Here is a 22,267-nt window from a genome sequence, read left to right on the forward strand (position 1 = left end):
CCTCTTTTCTATACCTCCTTACTGTATATATAGTGTGTGTGTGTGTGTGTGTGTGTGTGTGTGTTACTTATAAAATTAGACCACACTAACTGAGGGTTTGGGGATACATGCCACAGCCTACTTTAAAAATAATTCAAAAACACCTCAGCTTATGGACAGACGGGGAGAGGATAAAGAACAAAAACAAAAATACCTGGAAAAACTCAGCAGGTCTGACAGCATCTGCGGAGAGGAGCACGGTTAACATTTCGAGTCCGAATGACTCTTCATCAGAACTAAGGAAAAAGAGAAAAGAGGTAAAATATAAGCTGATTTAAGGGGGTTGGGGTGGGACAGGTAGAGCTGGATAGAGGGCCAGTGATAGGTGGAGATAAACAAAAGATGTCACAGACAAAAGGACAAAGCGGTGTTGATGGTGGTGATATTAGCTAAGAAATATGCTAATGGGGACATTAAGGGTGGAAAGCAGGACGAGCAAGGGACAGATAACCCTGGGAGGGGGGGGATTGAAATAGGCTAAAAGGTAGAGATAAAACAATGGATGGAAATACATTTAAAAATAATGGAGATAGGTAGGAAAAGAAAAATCTATATAAATTATAGGAAAAAGAAGGATCGGAAAGGGGGTGGGGAAGGAGGAGAGAGTTCATGATCTAAAGTTGTTGAACTCAATATTCAGTCTGGAAGGCTGTAAAGTGCCTAGATGGAAGATGAGGTGCTGTTCCTCCAGTTTGCGCTGAGCTTCACTGGAACATTGCAGCAGGCCAAGGATGGACATGTGGGCATGAGAGCAGGGTGGTGTGTTGAAATGGCAAGCGACAGGGAGGTCTGGGTCATGCTTGCAGACAGACCGAAGGTGTTCCGCAAAGCGGTCACCCAGTCTGCGTTTGGTCTCTCCAATGTAGAGGAAACCACATTGGGAGCAACAAATGCAGTAGACTAAATTGAGGGAAGTGCAAGTGAAATGCTGCTTCACTTGAAAGGAGTGTTTGGGCCCTTGGACGGTGAGGAGAGGGGAAGTAAAGGGGCAGGTGTTGCACCTTCTGCGGTTGCATGGGAAGGTGCCGTGGGAGGGGGTTGAGGTGTAGGTGGTGATGGAGGAGTAGTTCAGTTTGCCTCTCTCCTATCCGTAGCAGATGTAAACCTGAATGATAACAGAGAACACATCCCACTTAACTAAGCCCAGGGATTGTCGATGCCGGACTGAAGGAGCCTAGCCTCAGGGAACCTTGAATACCTGTGGCTATCCAGGTTAACCATGCACTTCATCAGCACTGACTGAAAGGCTGGTGGCAGCAGTTTTAAAAGTAACTTTAAAAGGGAGTTGGATAAACACTTGGGAACAAAATAAAATGCGGAGCCATGGGGAGAGAGCTGGAGAGTGGAACTAATTGACAACATTGATAGACTTCTTCTGCCTGTCCTAGCTATGACCAACATATCCACTGGGGCACAGGGCTTACAGGGTTACCTGGAGCTTCCAGGTGCTATCATGAGTCTGGAGTCAGGAGTGATATATATGGAAAGTTCTGTGCCAGGAATCTAATCTATCACAAATGATCAGCTCAGTCTCAAGGTTGATTGTGTTGAAATTAATTTGCTCAATGATATCCTTCTTATCTTTGAGTCTGGGAAGAGTGTCCTCTGCAGTCACCATCACTGTGAAGCAGTCTGGGAAGAGTATCCTCTGCATTCACCGTCAGCGTGAAGCAGTCTGGGAAGAGTGTCCTCTGCAGTCACTGTCGCCAAGTGAAAAAAAGCAAAGGGTGACATCACAGGAAAACCGTAAGTTCTTTGGTTGGTAAGTAATTGCTAGTTTGAACTACCTATTCTAAGTTGATTTCAGATTAAAGGTGGCTACTGGGGCCCAGGATCGGAGGCCTAACACTTCAGCTTCAACTCAGCAGAGAGAGCGAGTTCCAGTTGATTTTAAAAAGTGTATTTTGAATCTCTATTCTAACTTGCTTTCAGATTAAAGGTAAATAGGAGGAATATTTTATAGATTGTTCAACTAAAGATCAGTAGGAAATTTAAAAACAAATTGGAAAACTAATTAAATAAAATAGAGGTGCAGGGCCAGGCGATGTGTTGTAGCTGCATGATGTGGGAGCTGGTGGACCCCATTGTGGTTCCTAGTGACCACATCTGTAGCAAATGTTGGCTGCTCGAGGAACTCCGGCTCAGAGTTGATGAGCTGGAGTCTGAGCTTCGGACACTGTGACACATCGAGGAGGGGGAGAGTTACCTGGACGCTGTGTTTCAGGAGACAGTCACACCTCTTAGATTAACTACCTTAAATTCGGCCAGTGGTCAGGGACAGGAGGGTGTGACTATGAGTGAGGCAGGTAGAGGGATCCAGGAAGTAACACTGCAGGAGCCTCAGCCCTTGCCCTTATCCAACAGGTTCAAGATTCTTGCTCCCTGTGTGGATGAGAGCGGGGACTGTAGGGAGGATGAGCAAACTGACCATAGCACCATGGTGCAGGGAGCCATTCAAGTGGAGGGAGAAAAGAGAAATGTAATTGTAATCGGGGATAGTATAGTTAGGGGAATAGATTCTGTTCTCTGTAGCCAGGATCGAGTGTCCTGAAGGCTGTGTTGCCTACCTGGTGCCAGGGTTAAGGATATCTCATCTGGGCTGCAGAGAAACATGGGGCAGGATTTTCCCGTCGGTGAGCAGGGGGCGGGGCCTGCTTGCCGATGTGTAAAATGACACGGGATGACGTCAGGCGGAACTCCCGGTGTCACCGCGCCCCATTTAAATTTTCCGGTAGGCGGGGGCGCAGCAAACTCAGATGCGCAATTGAGGCCATTGACAGAGTCATTTAACTAATTAATGGACCTGCCCGTCCAACTTTAAGGTTGGCGGGCAGGCCAGGAGCCCTGGCGGAATGAGATTTCATGTAGTTTTTAAAAAATGTTATTGAAGTTTTTGTAAAAATCATGGACATGTCCCAACTCATGTGACAGTGTCACATGAGGGGACATGTCAGGGATTTTGTATTTCCATTTTTCATGTTTGTCACAGAACAGCCGATCTCCCTGAGGCTGCACTTAGCCTCAGGGAGTTGAGTGCGCTCTGTTGTGCACATGCGCGAAAGAGCACACTCTCGATTTTGGGATTCCGCCCCCCCCACCCCGCCCACACAGGGAGTGCATAGCGCTTCCGTGCAGACATCGTGCTCGGCGTGCATTAATTGGCCCGCCCACATAAAATGGCGCTGATCAGAAGCGCGCCTGTGCGCACCCGCCCTTCAACTTCGGCCCCGATGGGGGGAAAGTCCTGCCCATGGATTGGGAGGGAAAAGATCCAGTTGTCGTGGTCCACATAGGTACCAACGATATAGGTAGAAGGAGGAAAGAGGTTCTGCTGAGGGAATTACGAGCCGCTAGGGGCCAAATTAAAAAGCAGAACCAAAAAGGTAATAACCCTGGATTACTACCCGAGCCACGAGCTAATTGGCACAGGGTCAATAAGATTAAAGAGGTAAATGCGTGGCTCAAAGATTGGTGTGGGAGAAATGGGTTCGAATTCATGGGGCATTGACACCAGTACTGGGGAAAGAGGGAGCTATTCCGTTCGGACGGGCTCCACCTGAATCAGGCTGGGACCAGTGTCCTGGCGAATCGCATAACTAGGGTTGTAGATAAAGCTTTAAACTAAATAGTGGGGGGGAGGGTCCAGTTGCATTGAAATATAAAAAATCAAAGTTTAAGGAGAGGGTAAGAGTGCAGGTTAGTGACGAGGCTGATTGTTACCAAAAAGTGAAAGGAAGGGACAGAGTGTGTGAATACCATATTGCACCAAAGGATCATATAAGAGTAGGGAAAACTGACAATAGGGCAAACTTAAAGGCTTTGTATCTGAATGTGCGTAGCATTCGCAATAAAACTAATGAGTTAACAGCGCAAATAGAGATAAATAGGTATGATTTGGTGGCGATTACTGAGATGTGGTTATGGGGAGAACAAGTTCGGGAGTTGAATATCCAAGGGTACTCAGTGTTTCGGAAAGATAGGCAGGAAAGAAAAGGAAGTGGTGTAGCTTTGTTAGTAAAGGAAGAGATCAGTGCTATAGTGGGGAATGATATAGGCACTGGAGAGCAAGACATAGAGTCAGTCTGGGTATAAATAAGAAATAGCAAGGGAAAGAAGTCCCTGGTGGGAGTAATCTATAGGTCCCCAAACAGTAGTTCAGCAGTATGACACAGTATAAATCAGGAAATACTGGGAGCATGTAAGAAAGGCACGGCAATAATCATGGGTGATTTTAATATGCATATAGGCTGGACTAATCAAATTGGCAAGGGTAGCCTCGAGGGAGAGTTCATAGAGTATATTAGAGATTGTTTCTTGGAGCAATATGTTGTGGAAACAGCCAGGGAGCAGGCTATTCTGGATTTAGTTTTGTGTAATGAGTTGAGATTAGTTAATGATCTCATAGTAAAGGATCCTCGAGGGAAGAGTGATCATAGCATGATAGAATTTCGAGTTCAGTTTGAGAGCGAGAAACTTGAGTCCCACACTAGTGTTCTGGGGTTAAACAAAGGTAACTACATAGGTATGAGGGCAGATTTGGCCCTAGTGGACTGGACAGGAGGACTACAAGGTAAGACAGTTGATGAACAGTGGCAGATGTTTAAGGAGATATTCAATTCCTCCCACATAAAATATATTCCAAAGAGGAAGAAAGATGGTAAGAGGGAAAAAGCATCCATGGCTAAGCAAGGAAACTAAAGATAACATAAAGGCAAAAATTAAGGCATACAAAGTTGCAACTGTCAGTGACAGGCTGGAAGATTGGGAAACTTTTAAAGATCAATAAAGGGCTACTAAAAAAAAATAAAAAGAGCAAAGGTTAATTATGAAAGAAAACTAGCGCAAAATGTAAAAACTGATAGTAAAAGCTTCTACAAGTATATAAAAGGAAAGAGAGTAGCTAAAGTGAATGTTGGTCCCTTGGAGGATGAGACTGGGGAGTTAATAGTGGGGAACGCAGAAATGGCAGAGATGCTAAATCAATATTTTGCCTCGGTTTTCACAATGGAGGACACTAGTACGACCTCAATAGTAACAGGTAGAGCAGAGGATACAGAGAAGGAGGAACTTAGAACAATCACCATCACTAGAGAAGATGTACTGAGCAAACTATTGGGGTTAAAGGGTGACAAGTCTCCAGGACCTGATGGCCTACATCTCAGGGTCTTAAAGGAAGTGGCAGCGGAGATAGTGGATGCATTGGCTATAATATTCCAAAACTCCCTGGATTCTGGAAAGGTTCCAGTGGATTGGAAAAATGCTAATACAACACCCTTATTCAAAAATGGGGGAGGCAGAAAGCAGGAAACTATAGACCAGTTAGTTTAACATCTGTCGTTGGGAAATTGTTGGAATCCATTATTAAGGAAGTAGTAATGGGGCATTTGGAAAGTCAAAATGCAATCCATCAGAGTCAGCATGGTTTTATGAAGAGTAAATTGTGTTTGACTAATTTGCTAGAGTTCTTTGAAGATGTGATAAGCAAAGTAGATAATGGAGATCCTGTAGATGAAGTATATCTGGACTTCCAGAAGGCCTTTGATAAGGTGTTGCAGAAAAGATTAATACACAAGATAAGATCACACAGAGTTAGGGGCAATATATTAGCTTGGATAGAGGATTGGCTAACCAACAGAAAGCAGAGAGTCAGGATAAATGGGTCTTTTTCTGGATGGCAAGCTGTAACTAGTGGGGCGCCACAGGGTTCAGTCCTTGAGGCCCCAACTATTTACAATCTATATTAATGACTTGGATTCAGGGATAGAAGGTACTATAGCTAAATTTGCAGATGACACCAAAATAGGTTGCACTGAAGAAATAAGAAATTTACAAATGGATGTGGACAGGTTAGGTGAATGGGCCAAAATTTGGCAGGTAAAGTTTAACGTGGATAAGTGTGAGGTTATCCATTTTGGTCGGAAGAATAAAAAGGCGACTTATTATTTAAATGAGAGAAACTTCAGAATGCTTCAGTGCAGAGGGATCTGGGTGTCCTCGTGCATGAATCGCTGAAAGCTAGTATGCAGGTACAGCAGGTAATAAGGAAGGCAAATGAAATTTTGGCATTTATTGCTAAAGGAATAGAATATAAAAATAGGGAAGTGTTGTTGCAACTGTAAAAGGCATTGGTGAGACTGCACCTGGAGTACTGTGCACAGTTTTGGTCCCCTTACTTGAAGAAGGATGTAGTTGCATTGCAGGCAGTTCAGAGGAGGTTCACTAGATTGATTCCAGAGATGCGGGACTTGTCTTATGAGGAGAGATTGAGCATGTTAGGTCTATACTCGCTGGAGTTTATAAGGATGAGAGGTGATCTAATTGAGGTGTATAAGATGCTAAAGGGGATAGACAAAGTAGACGTGGAGTGAATGTTTCCCCTTGTGGGGCATTCTAGAATGAGAGGCCATAGTTTTAGGCTAAGAGGTGGTAGATTTAAATCAGAGATGAGGAGGAATTACTTTTCTCAAAGGGCCGTGAATCTGTGGAATTCACTACCTCAGAGTGCAGTGGATGCCGGGACGCTGAATAAATTTAAGGAGGAGATAGACAGGTTTTTAATTAGTAACAGTTTGAAAGATTATGGGGGGAGGGCGGGAAATTGGAGTTGAGGCCGAAATGAGATCAGCCATGATCATATTGAATGGCGGGGCAGGCTCGAGGGATTGAATTGCCTACTCCTGCTCCTAGTTCTTATGTTCTTATGTTATCTCTTCCCTGACACCACTCCAGCCTATCTTCCAAAAAAATAGAACGCTCATTAGTTGGGTACAGTCACAGTCTAGTGATGGTGGCCATGTTTGGTGTTTATGGGTGATATAGAGATGCACGGACACAAGTACAATTAAATTAAAAGGTTTTTGCCATCTCATTAGGAAGTATCCAGAAGCGTTCATAGAATCTCACCAGCTCAGAAGTAGGCCGTTCAGCCCATTGTTCCTGTGCCAGCTTTCTGGAGAAGCTACCAATTAGACCCACTCCCTTGTTCTCTCCCCATCGCCCTGCAATTTTCTTTTCCATTCCAAGTAATTATCCAAGTAAATTCTCTATTAAAGTTACAGTTCCATCTGCCACCACTACACTTTAAGACAGCACATTCCAGATCGCAGCAACTTGCTATGTAAACTATTGTATTTTCTTATAAGCCCGCTGGTTCTTTTGCCAATTATCTTAAATTGCTTGAGCATCCAGCAACTGTATGGCCAATGTAGGGAGGTTTATGCAGTAAAGAGAGCGTCACCTTACATCTGCTGCAGACTGAAGCTTTGCAGATCTTTTTTATATTCATTCACAGGATATGGGTGTCACTGGCAAGGCCAGCATTTATTGTGCCCTTGAGATTGTGGTGATGTGTCACCTTGAACACAACTGAGCGGTTTGCTTGACCATTTCAGAGAGCAGTTAAGCATTAACAACATTGATATGGCTCTGGAGTCACATAGGCCTAGATTTCAACAGAGTCGTGTAGACTTCCAGAGCCTTTAAAAATGGTGGGTAAGGTCCCGATGATGAAGCCAACAGGTCCTTTTTTCACCTCGGAAGGCATGGAATGGGGGCGGGATGAACAGCGGCGGGACATGAGTCGAACATAAGGGAAACCTGAACTCAGCATAGCCATTTGAAATCAGTGCTCAGTTCAAACAGACCCCATTTTCACTGGAGCAAGGGCCTTATCCTGCAGTGTGTGACTTATGAATTTTTAAAGTAGACATAAATGCTCGTAAATAAGGTGGATAAGGTCTGTGGAACTGTCACGCTGTGATGTTATCTAAATAGCCTGCTCTTTAAAAACTAATTAAAAACTGCCTTTGTCTGTGAGAATTGAAAAAAAAAAACTGTTCTAGTAGATTCAATAGCTGTTTGTTGACATAACCCTAACTGCTATCATTATAGCATTATTACTGCTTGATTGTTTTCTACAACCTATCATTACCACACTGAGGGGCTGTACATTTACAGCTCAAAGAGTTTAATAAAGGATTAGCTCTCTTTGGTGTGGGGTTATGAATACTAGTGTCTGCTTTTATAAGGGATTATTTACTTGTGGAGATTTAAATGCATTGAATAGACTTTCATGAACGGGAATGTTTTTATTATATAGTGAAGCATGTCATAGAAATGTAGAACTTTATTTTGTTTCATCTCAGTATGGCTCCTGGGGTCTGCCCATGCTGGATACTGGGTGAGTTGGCATGGAGGCTACAAGGGCAAAGAGTGGTGGGTTTGGGGGGCATGATTTAGTGCTAACTTGGTATGGGGCTATAAGGCTCCATGGGGGTGGGTGGGGTGCACGGGTTAGCATGAATTGGCACTAAGTTGACCATGGGGGTGGGCAGGGGGTCATGGGTTGGCATGAGTTGGCATGGGGAGTGGGTGGGGAATGAGGGGGAGCGAGGGCTGAAACTTCGAGGGGTCTGATGTTTAAGAAAACAACTGGGATAAAGTCCCAGAGAACTGAGGCGGACCTTTTAACCAGGCCGCTTTGGCACTCGGCAGCCTCTGATCTGCTTCCAGGAGTGATGGGCCCGACCCCGTCCCGAACCCGCACCCCCCACCAACTCCTGAGCCGGGAGCGGTGAGCTGGGAGATTTCCGGAATTTCCTGATTCTGTACACCGACCTCGGGAGCAAACGTCCAGGCCATAGAGTCCAGTGAGGGCGAGGACAGCATATTTCTTTAAAGGACATTAGTTAATCAAATGGGTTTTTAAAAATAACCCAGAAGTTTCAAGGTCGCAGTTATTGATACGAGCATTCCCTTCCAGGCTTATTTAATTATTTATTGAACGCACTGAATTTCAATGCCCCTGGGGTTTGAACTCACATCTCTAGATTATTAATACAGACTGCTGGATGCTAACCCAGTAACATAACCACTACCATCATTAGCAAGGGGTGCTGCTCACATATTCTTAACTCAGAAAGATAGCTAGGCCTTGAAATTCTTTTTGGCCATTTGGAGAGGGGCAGAAAGGCTGAGGGAATGATCCCAAAGCCTGAAGGCTGGAAACTGACTCCAGGGCCTCCTCAAATCAATTAATAGTGATCTTGAACCCCCCCACAGGCACTCAACTGATGAAAGGGTCCCATTTTAATTGGGCCTTGCAATTAAGTTCAGGGAGCGAGGAGGACAGCCCAAGGGGGCCTGATTATGGCAGGAAGCAGCCATCAGGAGTACTGTGGAACCAAGAGGAGAAGGAAACCCTCCAACTTCCAATTATAACCAAAAGTTTACTAATAATCATTTGGTAGTACAGAACTTGAGTGTTTCTGAAAAGAGAGACGTGTCTAAGCTTTTCGTCTTGCACTCATCAGGACACTTTGCAAGAATACCAATATAAGGGGGAAAACAACAGCTTATACTGTATGTGAAGAGAGTGCTGATTGGCAAGTTGGCGTTGCCATGGAGAATGCACCACTGATGGTGACTGACAGTTAACTGCCAAGCATTGTTTAAAATTTAAATCAGGCAGCTTGACCCTGACAAGTGACAGCCATTCGCTGACTCATTCCTCAGGGCAATGCCTTGACCAATCATGGTCAAGCTGCCTTGTTTAAATTTCAAATAATGCTTGGCAGTTAACTGTCAGTCACCATCAGTGATGCATTCTCCATGGCGATGCCACTTGCCAACCAATCAGCACTCTTTTCGCATACAGTATAAATTGCCGTTTTCCCCTTGTATTGGTATTCTTGTGAGTGTCCTGATGAGTGCAAGATGAAAAGCTTAGACATATCTCTTTTTTTCAGCAATACTAAAATTTTACTTCTCAGTGGAGGCTTGTTTCTATGCTGCATGTTTGCCTAGAAACCTGAGTTAAGGAAGCTCGGATCAGGACAACATGTGGTCCTTCGATTGGCTTTGGGCCCTAATTAACAGCAACAATGCCAACTTGCTTTTATATTTTGCCTTTAAAGTTGTAAACCGTCCCGATTGGCCCTTCCCAGGAGCAATTATCAGATAAAATTGGACGCTGAGGCACATAAAGAGATATTAGGACAGGTGACTAAAAGCTTGATCAAAGAGTTAAGTTTTAAGAAGCATCTTTGAGGCGGAGAAAGGGGAAGAGAGGTTTAGGGAGGGAAATCCAGAGCTTGGGGCCCTGGCCGGTGAAGACACGACTGTCAATGTCAGAGCAAAGAAAAATCAGGGATGGATAAGGGTCCAGATTGGAAGAATGCAAAGACCTTGGAGGGTTGTGGGACTGGTGAAGGTTACAGGCATAGGGAGGGGTGATAACATATCCAAGAAGCTCAATACCTGATTTATAAGACTGCCCTGAACGCTTAAGAAATGGACGTGATAAATCTGGCCGATCCCCTGTGCAGATTGAGCCCAGGTTCTCCCCTGTTAAAGTAGTCAATGTTACACCATCTGTTCTGCATCCATGGGCATCCTGTGCAGCTTGAAAATAAGTGTAATCACTGAACTTTTTTTAAATTAAAATTCGGCATTGCTAATCATGTCTTTGTACCCTTATCTATTTAACTGCAAAATGTTACCACAACCATGCAGCAAGCAACCTGGACAAAATTAGAATACATTAGGACAATGAATTCACACACTGTCGAGGTAGGATGTGTCTAGCAAGTGAAAGATTGTGCGCGTGATTTTTGAAAGTTTAAAAGCATTAAAGTGAATTTAGAGACTTGCGTCAATCCAACTGAAGTAGGATGAGGGAGAATGATTAAAAAACTATTTTCTGCCTGTCAGCTTGAGCTAGTAATGTAAATATGATAATATCTTAAAATATTCACTTAACTATCTACTAATATTTATTACCATTTATTAATTACTCCCTTAATTATCTGGATAACGTAATTGAGCATGGACCGATGATGGAATCTGGGATTCTCTTGTTCTGTATGGATCAGTAGTCACACTATTTGGGCAATGAGTAGTTGGGGATCCTCCATTAACAATTCCTTAATCAGTAAAAGTGAAGTTAAGGTCTTACAGATCAGTCATGATCTTGTTGAATGGCGGAGCAGTCTTGAGGGGCCAAATGGCCTATTCCTGCTTCTGTTTCTTATTTTCTTCTGTTCTTATGTTGGCTTTACCTTGGGGTAAAACTATCCATGTTAAGGTGAATCATCTGATACAAGCAGCTGTGTCGTCCCTCAGCTAAATGTTGTGAAGTGATTTGGAAAGAAAATTATTCGTTCTCGGGACGTGAGCATCACTGGCAAGACTGGCATTTATTGCCCATCCTTAATCACCCCAAGAAGGTGGTGCTAAGCTGCCTTCTCCTTAAGGCACGGTGACGGGTTGATACGATTGGGTGGGAGTGAGGAGAGGGATGTTGCCTTTCCCGTTCTAGCACTATGCTGCGTAGGTTTTCAAAATGATGTCACGCATGTAGAGGGTGAATAAATCTGATGAGATCGTGCATCATTGATCTGGGTTGGCTTAAAACCAAAATGAAAATCAGGGCAAATTCAGCTGACAATTTACAGGTTGTTCTGACAGAAGCCAGTCCTTACCAAGGTTCAATAGGCACTGGCAACCTTCCAATAGCTCATCCAAGCGTTTAGTCTTCAAGTGGTAACACTCTTATCTTTTAATCAAAAACTCATAGGTTCAAGCCCAACTCCACAATGGAGTGCTATATTGTCAGAGGTTCTATTTTCTGGATGAGACTTTAAAGCAAGGCCCTGTCTGCTCACTCAGGTGGATGTAGAAGATCCCATTACCACTATACAATAGCTTTCATCTCCTCAGGACAATCCAAGGCACTCCACGGCCAAATAATTAGTTTTTGAAGTGTAAGCCTTATTGTATGTGGGCAACATCCAGCCTGCGCACAGCAAGGTCCCTCAGCAATGAGGTAAATGAACAATTAATCTATTTTAGTGCTGTCACTTGAAGGATAAATGTCAGTTGGTACACCAGGATAATTCTCCCATTCTTCTCCAAATATTGCCAAGTAATATTTTGCTAGATTTCACCCCCCACCGCTTTCCCACCTCTCCACCCTCCCCCCTCCCCCCTGACCTCTCCCGTGCTGTTAGGAAGGGAGTTCCAGAATTTTGATCCAGCGACAGTGAAGGAATGGCAAAATAGTTCCAAATCAGGATGGTGAGTGACTTGAAGGGGAACTTGAAGGTGGTGGTGTTCCCATGCGCCTGCTGCCCTTGATCCTCTAGATGCTAGAGGTCGCTGACTTGGCAGGTCCTGTCAAAGGGGGCTTGTTGAGTTGCTGCAGTGCATCTTGTAGATGGTACACACACTGCCTGCCACTGTGCCTCACTGGTGGGGGGAGTGAATGTTTAAGGTGGCGGATGGGATGCCAATCAAGGAGAGGAAAAATGGAGAGGTTAAGGGAAGGAATTCCAGAGCTTAGGGCCTAGACAACTGAAAACACAGTCACCAATGGTGAGACAAAGAGCAGAGATTGATGTCTGAACTGAAAGCAGAAAATGTTAGGACTACATAATCAGCATCTGAAAAGAGAAAAAGCAGGTCACTGTTTCCAGTGGAAACACTACTTGCGTTGGCTTTCCATGCTGGAGATCAAAGGCGTTCTGGAGGCCTGTTCTCTTGTCTAACAGCTGTTTAGAAGATGCAAAAATATTTCTTGTAAATTGATTCAACTAACAGCTCTGCAAAGTGCCTTTCCTTTGCCTTTAATGAGAACAGTGCTGACTGTTTGATCTAGCGCCTGTTGAACAAACGAGAGCTCTGTCTCTCGCTGTCTCGCTCTCTCCCACTGACCATCAAACCCATGGCAACCAACACTTCCTCAGGCACTATGCTGCATTTAACCACGAAGCTGGGAAAATAATAATCAATGAGGAAAATGAATCAGGGACATCTATAAGTGTTACGCGTGAAAGCTCAGCTTCAAAGTAACCAAAGTCTTCCAGGTTTTGTCACAATATATTGACTGATTTTGTAAACTAGATTCTTCATATGAACAAATTATTATTTGTGGAGTGTCATTGCCTCTCTTCAACCAGAATATCATTTTTTTTAAGCAATTATGGTTTCTTGGCGCTGATGAGGGGTGGAACTTCAGGTCCTCATCGTGGTAGGGGTGGGACCATAAAACGGGCGAGCTGTTCAAAACTCCATTGATTTTGGCGGGAATGGAAGGTCGGCCAATAGGAGGGGCTGTAAAATTCAGCCCTAGGTATACCTTGGATTGATGTAGTTAGGAATATAGGAATGTGTACAGCCCATCAAATATCACAATCATTCATGTGAAGCACCTCAGAACACTAAAGACGTTATATCAATGCATATGTTACTGATGTTCACTGGCCACGCCTGAATAATAGAGGACTGCGAGCGCTTATGGCTGACATTCCTCAACCAACACCACAAAAAGAACGCATTCATGATTACATTACTGTTTGTGGGAGCTTACTGTGCACAAACTAGCTGCCACCTTTCTTACATTACAACAGAGATCATACTTCAAAAGATATTCCATTGGGTGTAAAGTTGCTTGGGGCCTCTTATGTTATGAAAGGACTGTGTAAATGTGTTCTCTCTTTTCTTTCTAGCTAGGTCAGAGACTTGGGAAAAAAATAAGAAAACAGTTAGCAAAAAGAAAAACAAGAACTGATGAAGAGTCATACGGACTCGAAACGTTAACTCTGCCTTTCTCTGCACAGATGTTGTCAGACCTGCTGAGTTTTTTTCCAGCTATTTTTGTTTTTGTTACAGGAAAGTTATGTTTGATTAACTGTGATCTCTTGTTCTCTCTCTTTTGAGAAGACATTCGCTGGTTTTACTAACTTTTATGGACAAAGTTTCAGCACCAGAGAAACATTTTCGCTCTCTGTTTTTCTCCCCTTCCCCATTAAAGCTGCTAACTCTTGCTCAGGTATGGGTTTTACAGAAATAAAAACAGAAAATGCTGGAAGATCTCGGCAGGTTTGGCAGCATCTGTGGAGAGAGAAACAGAGTTAACGTTTTGAGTCCGTATGACCTTTCTTTAGAGCTGAGGTCTTACAGAAACTGATTGTCCTGGCAGTTACTGGATATTTACATTATTTTGTTATTCATTCATGGGATGGGGGCCTCGCTGGCAGAACCGGTATTTGTTTCCCAACCCGACTGCCCTTGAGAAGGTGGTGATGAGCCACCTTTTTGAATACAACCGAATGGCTTGCTAGGCCATTTCAGAGGGAAGAGTCAACCTCGTGTCTGTGGGTCTGGACTCACATGTAGGTCAGATTGGCAGATCCCCTTCCCTATAGGACATTTGTGAACCAGATGGGATTTCATGACAAGCCAGTAGTTTCATGGTCACCATTACTGATACCAGTTTTAAAAAAAATTCCAAATATATTTATTTAATTGAATTTACATTTCACAGCTCTTATTGTGGAATTTGAACTCACGTCTCTGGATCATTAGTCCATTAGCATAACCATTAATATACCCTGTACCTTTGACCAGGAGCAGGAACACTGTCCTTGACTGCTACTAATTATAGTGGCCATACTCACCAACATGATACATATTTCAGCCCAAACGAAGGGGCAATTCTTGGTGTTTTGTTTCTGTGCATAGTATCAGATATCCCAGCTTAGAAATACAATAACATATGGGATTTATGGCACAGAAGAAGGCCATTCTGCCCACCATGTCAATGCCAACTGATAAAGAACTATCTAGCCTAGTCCCAGCTTCCAGCTCTTAGTGGGTACAGCACCTCCTGTACATATCCAAGCGTTTTTAAATGCAATAAGAATTTCTGACTTTACTCCTGACTGAGTTCCAGACCCCCACCACCCTCTTGGTGAAAAACAAATACTCCTCAATTCCACACATTGGTGCCAAGATATGTAACAGAGTGAGACCTGACATTCACTTTAATTGCCTCCATCATCTCCTCTTTACCATCTTTTTTTGTATTATTCTGTGACGGGTGTCACTGGCAAGGCCAGCATTTGTTGTCCATCCCTAATTGCCCTTGAACTGAATGGCTTGCTCAGCCATTTTAGAGGATAGTTAAGAGTCATCCTCATTGCTGTGGGTCTGGAGTCACATGTAGGTCAGGCAATTTCCTTCCCTAAAGGGCATAAGTGAACCAGGTGGGATTTTATGATTCTCTCTCCACAAATGCTGCCAGACCTGCTGAATTTTTCCAGCATTTTTTATTTGGGATTTTATGACAATTGATAACAGCTTCACGGTCACCATTACTGAGACTAGCTTTCAATTCCAGGTTTTATGAATTGAATTTAAATTCCACCAGTTGCCATGGTGGGATCTGAACCCATGTCCCGAGCATATAGCCTGGGTCTCTAATTACTAGTCAGGAATGTTACCACTATGCCACCATCTTCCCCATGGTAGTTACTGGATGTTTACAATTTTTAATTATTCATTCATCTCTATAACCTCTACCTGCCCATTGCCCTGCCTCTAGATTCTCAATATGTTTCTCTACACCATTGTGGGGGTTGTGCCTTCAGTCAGCTAGACTTCACGCTCCAGAATTCCCTCCCTTTTCCAAACCCATCACGTTCTTCAAAATCATCGTCTAAACCCACTTGAGCCCTCCGAATCTTTCTATTTCTTTTATTCTATATCCATTTTTTCTGATTCATCTCTAAAGTTTTAAGAATAAATTAGATAGATACATGGATGGGAGAGGTCTGGAGGGTTATGGACTGGGTGCAGGTCAATGGGACGAGCGGAATAATATTTTGGCACAGACTAGAAGGGCCGAATGGCCTGTTTTTCTGTGCTGTAGTGTTGTATGGTTCTATGGTTCTAAAGAACCTTGGGGACCATTATCTACATCAAAGGTTTGTTGACGTGTTTTTAGGTGTCATGGTCCTTTTAAATATGTCACGGAGAGTAGCTTTGCTTTTTCTAATTTGCTAACAAGTGTGATTGTGTTGATCTCTGAGGCAGTGTTAAACTGTGCAGGGATCACATGCTAACAGTCTGACACTTTGGCTATGAAAGCCCATAATTGTAAATCTAAACCTTGTCACAGCAGCTGTGATCCAGAAAGTTACTGATTTACTCTCCCTGCCCTTTTTGACAACAGGGTATAATTTAAAACAAGAATCTCCCTGATTAAAGAAAGAAAAACTTACATTTATATAGCACCTTTCATGACCTCAGAACGTACCAAAATGCTTTACAGCCGACAAAGTGGTTTCGAAATATGGTCATTGTTATAATTCAGGGAATGTAGCAGCCAATTTGCGTTCAGTAAGTTCTCCGAAAGAGCAATGTGATGATGACCAGACGAACTATGTATGCAATACTGGCTGAGAGACTTCCTGACTCAGAAGTAAGAGTGTTATCCCAATGATCTTAGGCTGACACTTTATGTTGCAGTATTCCAATCCCAGGTCTCTGTTCATTCAACACTTCAGCATCTTCCCACGGAGTATAGGCTCCACTTTCTTGTTTCCCTCCCAAAATATATTGCCTCAAAGTCGTTCACATTAAACAGCACATGCCACCTTTCTGCCCATTTAACTAACCTGTTTATATTCGCTTGACATTGTTTGAGAGGATACAGATCCCCAATCTCTTTACGGACTGTTAAGTGCAGTATATCACTCATGTCTTAGACCTTACGATCCACCCCAGGTCATGGGGCATGGACGAACTGGAATGATGTCCTTCTGCTCCTACATTTCTCCTTGATTTGCAAACCCCTACTTTTGTGCGGTGAAGCCGTAATTAAAATCTGTTGCAGTATCCAGTCAGCTGAGGTCTTTCAGATTCCTCTCACATTAATCACATTGGAATAATTTAATGTGGAAATCAACTTTATAGCCATGAGGTTTCATGGTAAGCGATGGGGAAGCGTTTCTTCAGCTCACACACTCCCACTCCTTTCTTGCAGCTTCATCATTTGGAGCTCGGATAAATAAAATGAAGAAATTTAAGCGCCGTTTCTCGCTGTCAGCTCATCGGACAGAGACGATTGAAGAGTCACTCGCAGAGTTTCAGGAACAGATCACAAACCAGATAAAGAACAGGAGGAACGATGGTGAGTTACTGAGAATCCTGTAAGCCTGGCCACCAAGTACACTGTTAGATTATTGACTGACCAGTATCCTGTAGATTACTGACTGACCGATCGGTATCCTGTCGATTACTGACTGACCATTTAGTATCCTGTAGATTACTGACCGACTGACCAGTGTCACTCCAAGCCACGCACCATCCTGACTTGGAAATACATCGCCATCCTCCACTGTCGCTGGGTCAAAATCCTGGAACTCCCTTCCTAACAGCACTGTGGGTGTACCTACACCAAATGGACAGCAGTGGTTCAAGAAGGCAGCTCACCACCACCTTCTCAAGGGCAATTAGGGATGGGCAATAAATGCTGACCTAGCCAGTGATGCCCACAACCCATAAAAGTGCATTAAAAAATCTTGTAGATTACTGACTGACCAATCAGTGTCTTGTTAGATTACTGACTGACCGATCGGTATCCTGTAGATTACTGACTGACCGATCAGTGTCCTGTTAGATTACTGACTGACCAATCAGTGTCCTGTAGATTACTGACTGACCGATCGTTATCCTCTAGATTACTAACTGACCGATCAGTGTCCTGTAGTTTACTGACTGACCGATCGGTATCCTGTAGATTACTGACTGACCTATCAGTGTCCTGTTAGATTACTGACTGAGCGATCGGTATCCTGTAGTTTACGGACTGACTGATCATTATCCTGTAGATTACTGACTGACCGATCATTATCCTGTAGATTACTGACTGACCGATCGGTGTCCTGTAGTTTACTGACTGACCGATCAGTATCCTGTAGTTTACTGACTGACCGATCGATGTTCTGTAGATTACTGACTGACCGATCATTATCCTGTAGATTACTGACTGACCGATCAGTGTCCTGTAGTTTACTGACTGACTGATCGGTATCCTGTAGATTACTAACTGACCGATTGGTATCCTGTAGATTACTGACTGACCTACCAGTATCCTGTAGATTACTGACTGACCGATCGGTGTCCTGTAGTTTACTGACTGACCGATCAGTGTCCTGTTAGATTACTGACTAACCGATTGGTGTCCTGTAGTTTACTGACTGACCGATCATTATCCTGTAGATTACTGACTGACCGATCGGTATCCTGTAGATTACTGACTGACCGATCAGTGTCCTGTTAGATTACTGACTGACCGATCAGTGTCCTGTAGTTTACTGACTGATCGATCATTATCCTGTAGATTACTGACTGACCGATCGGTGTCCTGTAGTTTACTGACTGACTGATCGGTGTCCTGTAGATTACTGACCGACCGATCGGTGTCCTGTAGATTACTGACTGACCAATCGGTGTCCTGTAGATTACTGACTGACCGATCGGTGTCCTGTAGATTACTGACTGACCGATCGGTGTCCTGTAGATTACTGACTGACCGATCGGTGTCCTGTAGATTACTGACTGACCGATCGGTGTCCTGTAGATTACTGACTGACCGATCGGTGTCCTGTAGTTTACTGACTGACCGATCGGTGTCCTGTAGATTACTGACTGACCGATCGGTGTCCTGTAGATTACTGACTGACCGATTGGTGTCCTGTAGATTACTGACTGACCGATTGGTGTCCTGTAGATTACTGACTTGTTGGCCTTGATCATTCATGAAAACTACTCAATTTTTAAAAAATCAGTGGAGCCAATAGAAACATTGAAATTTAATGTTTTAATTTTTCACCCAGCCAGTGGATAACTCTGGTTACCGGAAAGGTTGACTATTCCCTTGGCAAGACATCAGCTAGAACCCAATTCCTTGTGTCTAATTCTTGGCTATGTACTTTTCAGGAGCAGAGATTCTCCAGCGGCTCCACTGAGATGCCTGTGTGTAATTGGGTCATATAGTCCATGATGGTCTGAGACTTGCTCTTCACCTGAGCCAGGTTAGGTACTCTCAGTAGGGAAGCTGCAAATTCGTTCATTCAAGAGGGTTGTGAATCTTTGGAACTCTCTACCACAGAGGACTGAGTGTTCAGTCATTGAACATATTCAAGACTGATTCTTGGGCACTAAGGAAATCGAGGGCTACAAAAACAGTGCAGGAAAGTGGGACCGATGGGGAGGATCAGCCATGATCTTACTGAATGGCAGGCTCGAGGGGCAGTAACGCCTACTTCTGCTCCTATTTGTATGTTTTTACATACTGCCATTGGTAGAGGCAATCAAGCAAAATCCCTGTTGGAAAGTGTTTGTCAGGATGTAAGGCAGGCAGTATCAAGCTTTTTAGTGATGAGCCCCCTCGCCCCCACCCCCACCCCAGCTCCACCCTCAGCCCCGATGACTCATTAGATAGTTGACACTCATGATTGAAGCTCAGACAAGAAAATTGGATCCATAGGATGATCTACTGGAGAGAGGATCTCAGCACCTGTGTAACCACAGCTCAACACAGTCGGTGCCTTTGGGAGGGCAGAGGACAAAATTAGGAACACAAGGAGCCATGGCAGAGGCCATTCAGCCCCTTGACCATTGAAGTAGATCATGGCTGCTCTGCACCTCCACTCCATTTACCCACCTTTGCACCATAATCCTTGATGCCCTTAACCCACAAAAATCTACCCACCTCGGTCTTCAAAGCTCTCAAGGTCCACGGCTTTCTCAGGCAGCAATTTTACAAATTTCAGCTGGGTGTAAAAGTGCTTCCCCGAATTTGTTCCTGAAAAGCCTGGATCTTATTTTCAGGTGATGATATTATAAAAATTAGAGGGAGGAGCCATGCTGTACTAGTCTAACGAGTTATTATTGACTAAATTGTGTTCCTACTGTGCAAGATTGTATCTAACAAACACAAACAGATATCATTGACGCCATCTCTTGTGCCTGTATTCACTAAGCATTTTTTTTTGGTTTGCTACTTTTCCAACAACTGCCTGGCCAAGGCCTTCTTTAACCCTCCCAATTCTACAAGTGCCACTACTCACGATTCACCCTCGAGACAGCTTTTGCCACCGTCTCGATTGTCACGTGCTTTTTCCTTTCACCAAATATAATTAAACCGTAAAAAGAGACATGTCGAAGCTTTTTGACTTGCACTCATCAGGACACTTGGCAAGAATACCGATATAAGGGGAAAACCAACCACCTATACTGTATGTGAAGAGAGTGATGATTGGTTGGCAAGTGGACTCTGATTGGTAGAGACCAACCAGAGTCCACTTGCCAGCTAATGAGCATTCTCTTCGTATAAGATATAAATTGTTGTTTTACCTTTTATACTGGTATTCTTGTGAAGTGCCCCGATGAGTGCAAGACATAAATAAAGCTTAGACATGTCTCTTTTCCAGCAATACTCAAATTCTGTACTACCAAATGACTATTTATAATTAAATCATTAAAATTGTATTCAATCAAGTTAAACCTTAGGGAAGCTAAGAATGGAGGAGAATGAATGAAGTATACATAATGAGACATAAACTCAAGGCTCTGGGTGAACTGGCCATTACTTTTTCCCCATGCTTCAGTTTTATGCAGCATCATTTTGACATTATCCAGACTCTGTGGGCAGAATCTGCTGCACGTAAATGATCTCATGGCTACAATACAAAGAAGGGCAGGGAAGCTTTCCCTGGTACTCTGGCTAATGGTTATCCTTCAACCAATATCACAACACAGATTATCTGGTCCTTATCTTGTTGCTGTTTGTGGGAGTTAGCTGCGTGAAAGTTAAGTTGCCACACTTCCTACATTACAATTGTGGTTACACTCCAAGAAGGAAGCTCATTTGTAAGGCGTTTTGGGATATCTTGAGATTGCGTAATATAAATGCAAGTCTTTCTTTCTTCATGCCTTTCTCTGATGTTCTACTTCCAGATGTGTTGAAGATGCTTTGTCAGTATGGAATAATATAGACAGTAAATACTCTAGGAACGTTTAGTGGCAAAATATGAGTATTGGTCCAAGCACAACCTCTTAGCCCACTGGCATGCTGTGAAATGTGGATATATTTTCTGCTTCCTCTGGTAACTGCAGTGTCAAACATGCACTCTCTAAATCCAGCAGTGCCCTCATCACGGGAGGCAATGCATAATCAAAACCGTTGCTGCTTTCGACTGAGTATTCATGTCACTGATTTTAAGTTTTATTACGAGCTCTCTAAATTTCACCCCATACCCCCCCTCCACAAAAATGACATTGAATTCTTGCTACTTCTTTTCCACTCTTTCCCTTCCACCCCGCCTCCCTCCCACAGGTGTGGAGCGTGTCCCACATCCCTCACACTGTACCTTAGATTAGAAAGTCATTTGGACAATGTTTTAAAATTGGTGATATTGAATCATCGGCTTATTACATGCATCATTCTCAATGTTTCTTGTTACTGAAGTCAGAGCCTGACGTATAACGGGTGGATAATTCAATATTGTCCATTTTATACCAATGCCCATAAGTTAACATTAACCCCACTCTGCCATAAATTGTTGCCATGACCTTGAATCCAGCAACTCGATGTTATAATGTCTCCCTCTACCAGTGCACTTCACCATCCTACTACACACTTGATTCTCTAACGTAATCATATCTAACAATGAACATTACCACTTGTGACACTGTGGGTCATCCCTCACTCCTCACTAAGTGAATTTGCCAAGTCTGCACTCCTGCTAATGGATTTGCAGAGATTTGTCAGTCACAATAGATCCCTTGGCTAAAGGTCCAATTCTGCAACTTGTGCTCTAGGATAGTGATCACCTAGGCTGAGGTGCAGTGTCACTGAACTTACTGTTAAATTCGCCTACTTTAGCTCATTGCCTATTACACCCTCAGAAATTGTGCAAGTTCTCAATCTTCTCAGTTGGAGCCAAGTAACTTACCTCTTCACTCCCCAAAGCCTGTCCACCATCTACAAGACACAAGTCAGGAGTGTGATGAGTACTCTCCTGGATGAGTCCGGCTCCAACAACACGAGAAGCTTGATACCATCCAGGACAAAGCAGCCTGCTTGATTGACACCCCATCAACCATCTTCAACATTCACTCTCTCCACCACTGATGTACATGGCAGCAGTGTGTACCATCCACAAGATGCACTACAGCGACTCACCAAGGTGCCTTAGACAGCACCGTCCAAACCCATGACCTCTTCCACCTAGAAGGACAAGAGCAGCAGGTGCATGAGAACATCTCTACCTGCAAGTTCCCCCCCCAGGTCACTCATCATCCTGCCTTGGAAGTATTTCGCCATTCCTTCACTGTCGCTGGGTCAAAATCCTGGAACTCCCTCCCTAACAGCACTGTG

At 43.7% G+C, this 22,267-nt stretch overlaps 1 protein-coding gene across 1 annotated transcript in view; it reads left to right on the top strand.

Annotated features, from left to right (window-relative positions):
* The window catches only part of LOC144683424 (cyclin-dependent kinase 18-like), a 108,878-nt gene that overhangs the window by 16,662 nt on the left and 69,949 nt on the right, over positions 1-22,267 (top strand). The window contains exon 2 of the mRNA XM_078546417.1: positions 16,865-17,011. Within this exon, the coding sequence (XP_078402543.1) occupies positions 16,894-17,011 (118 nt within the window). The 5' untranslated portion in view covers positions 16,865-16,893. The remainder of the gene's footprint in view (positions 1-16,864; positions 17,012-22,267) is intronic.

Source organism: Cetorhinus maximus, chromosome 8, assembly GCF_964194155.1.
Source record: "Cetorhinus maximus chromosome 8, sCetMax3.hap1.1, whole genome shotgun sequence".
In the NCBI taxonomy this organism is placed as follows: domain Eukaryota; kingdom Metazoa; phylum Chordata; class Chondrichthyes; order Lamniformes; family Cetorhinidae; genus Cetorhinus; species Cetorhinus maximus.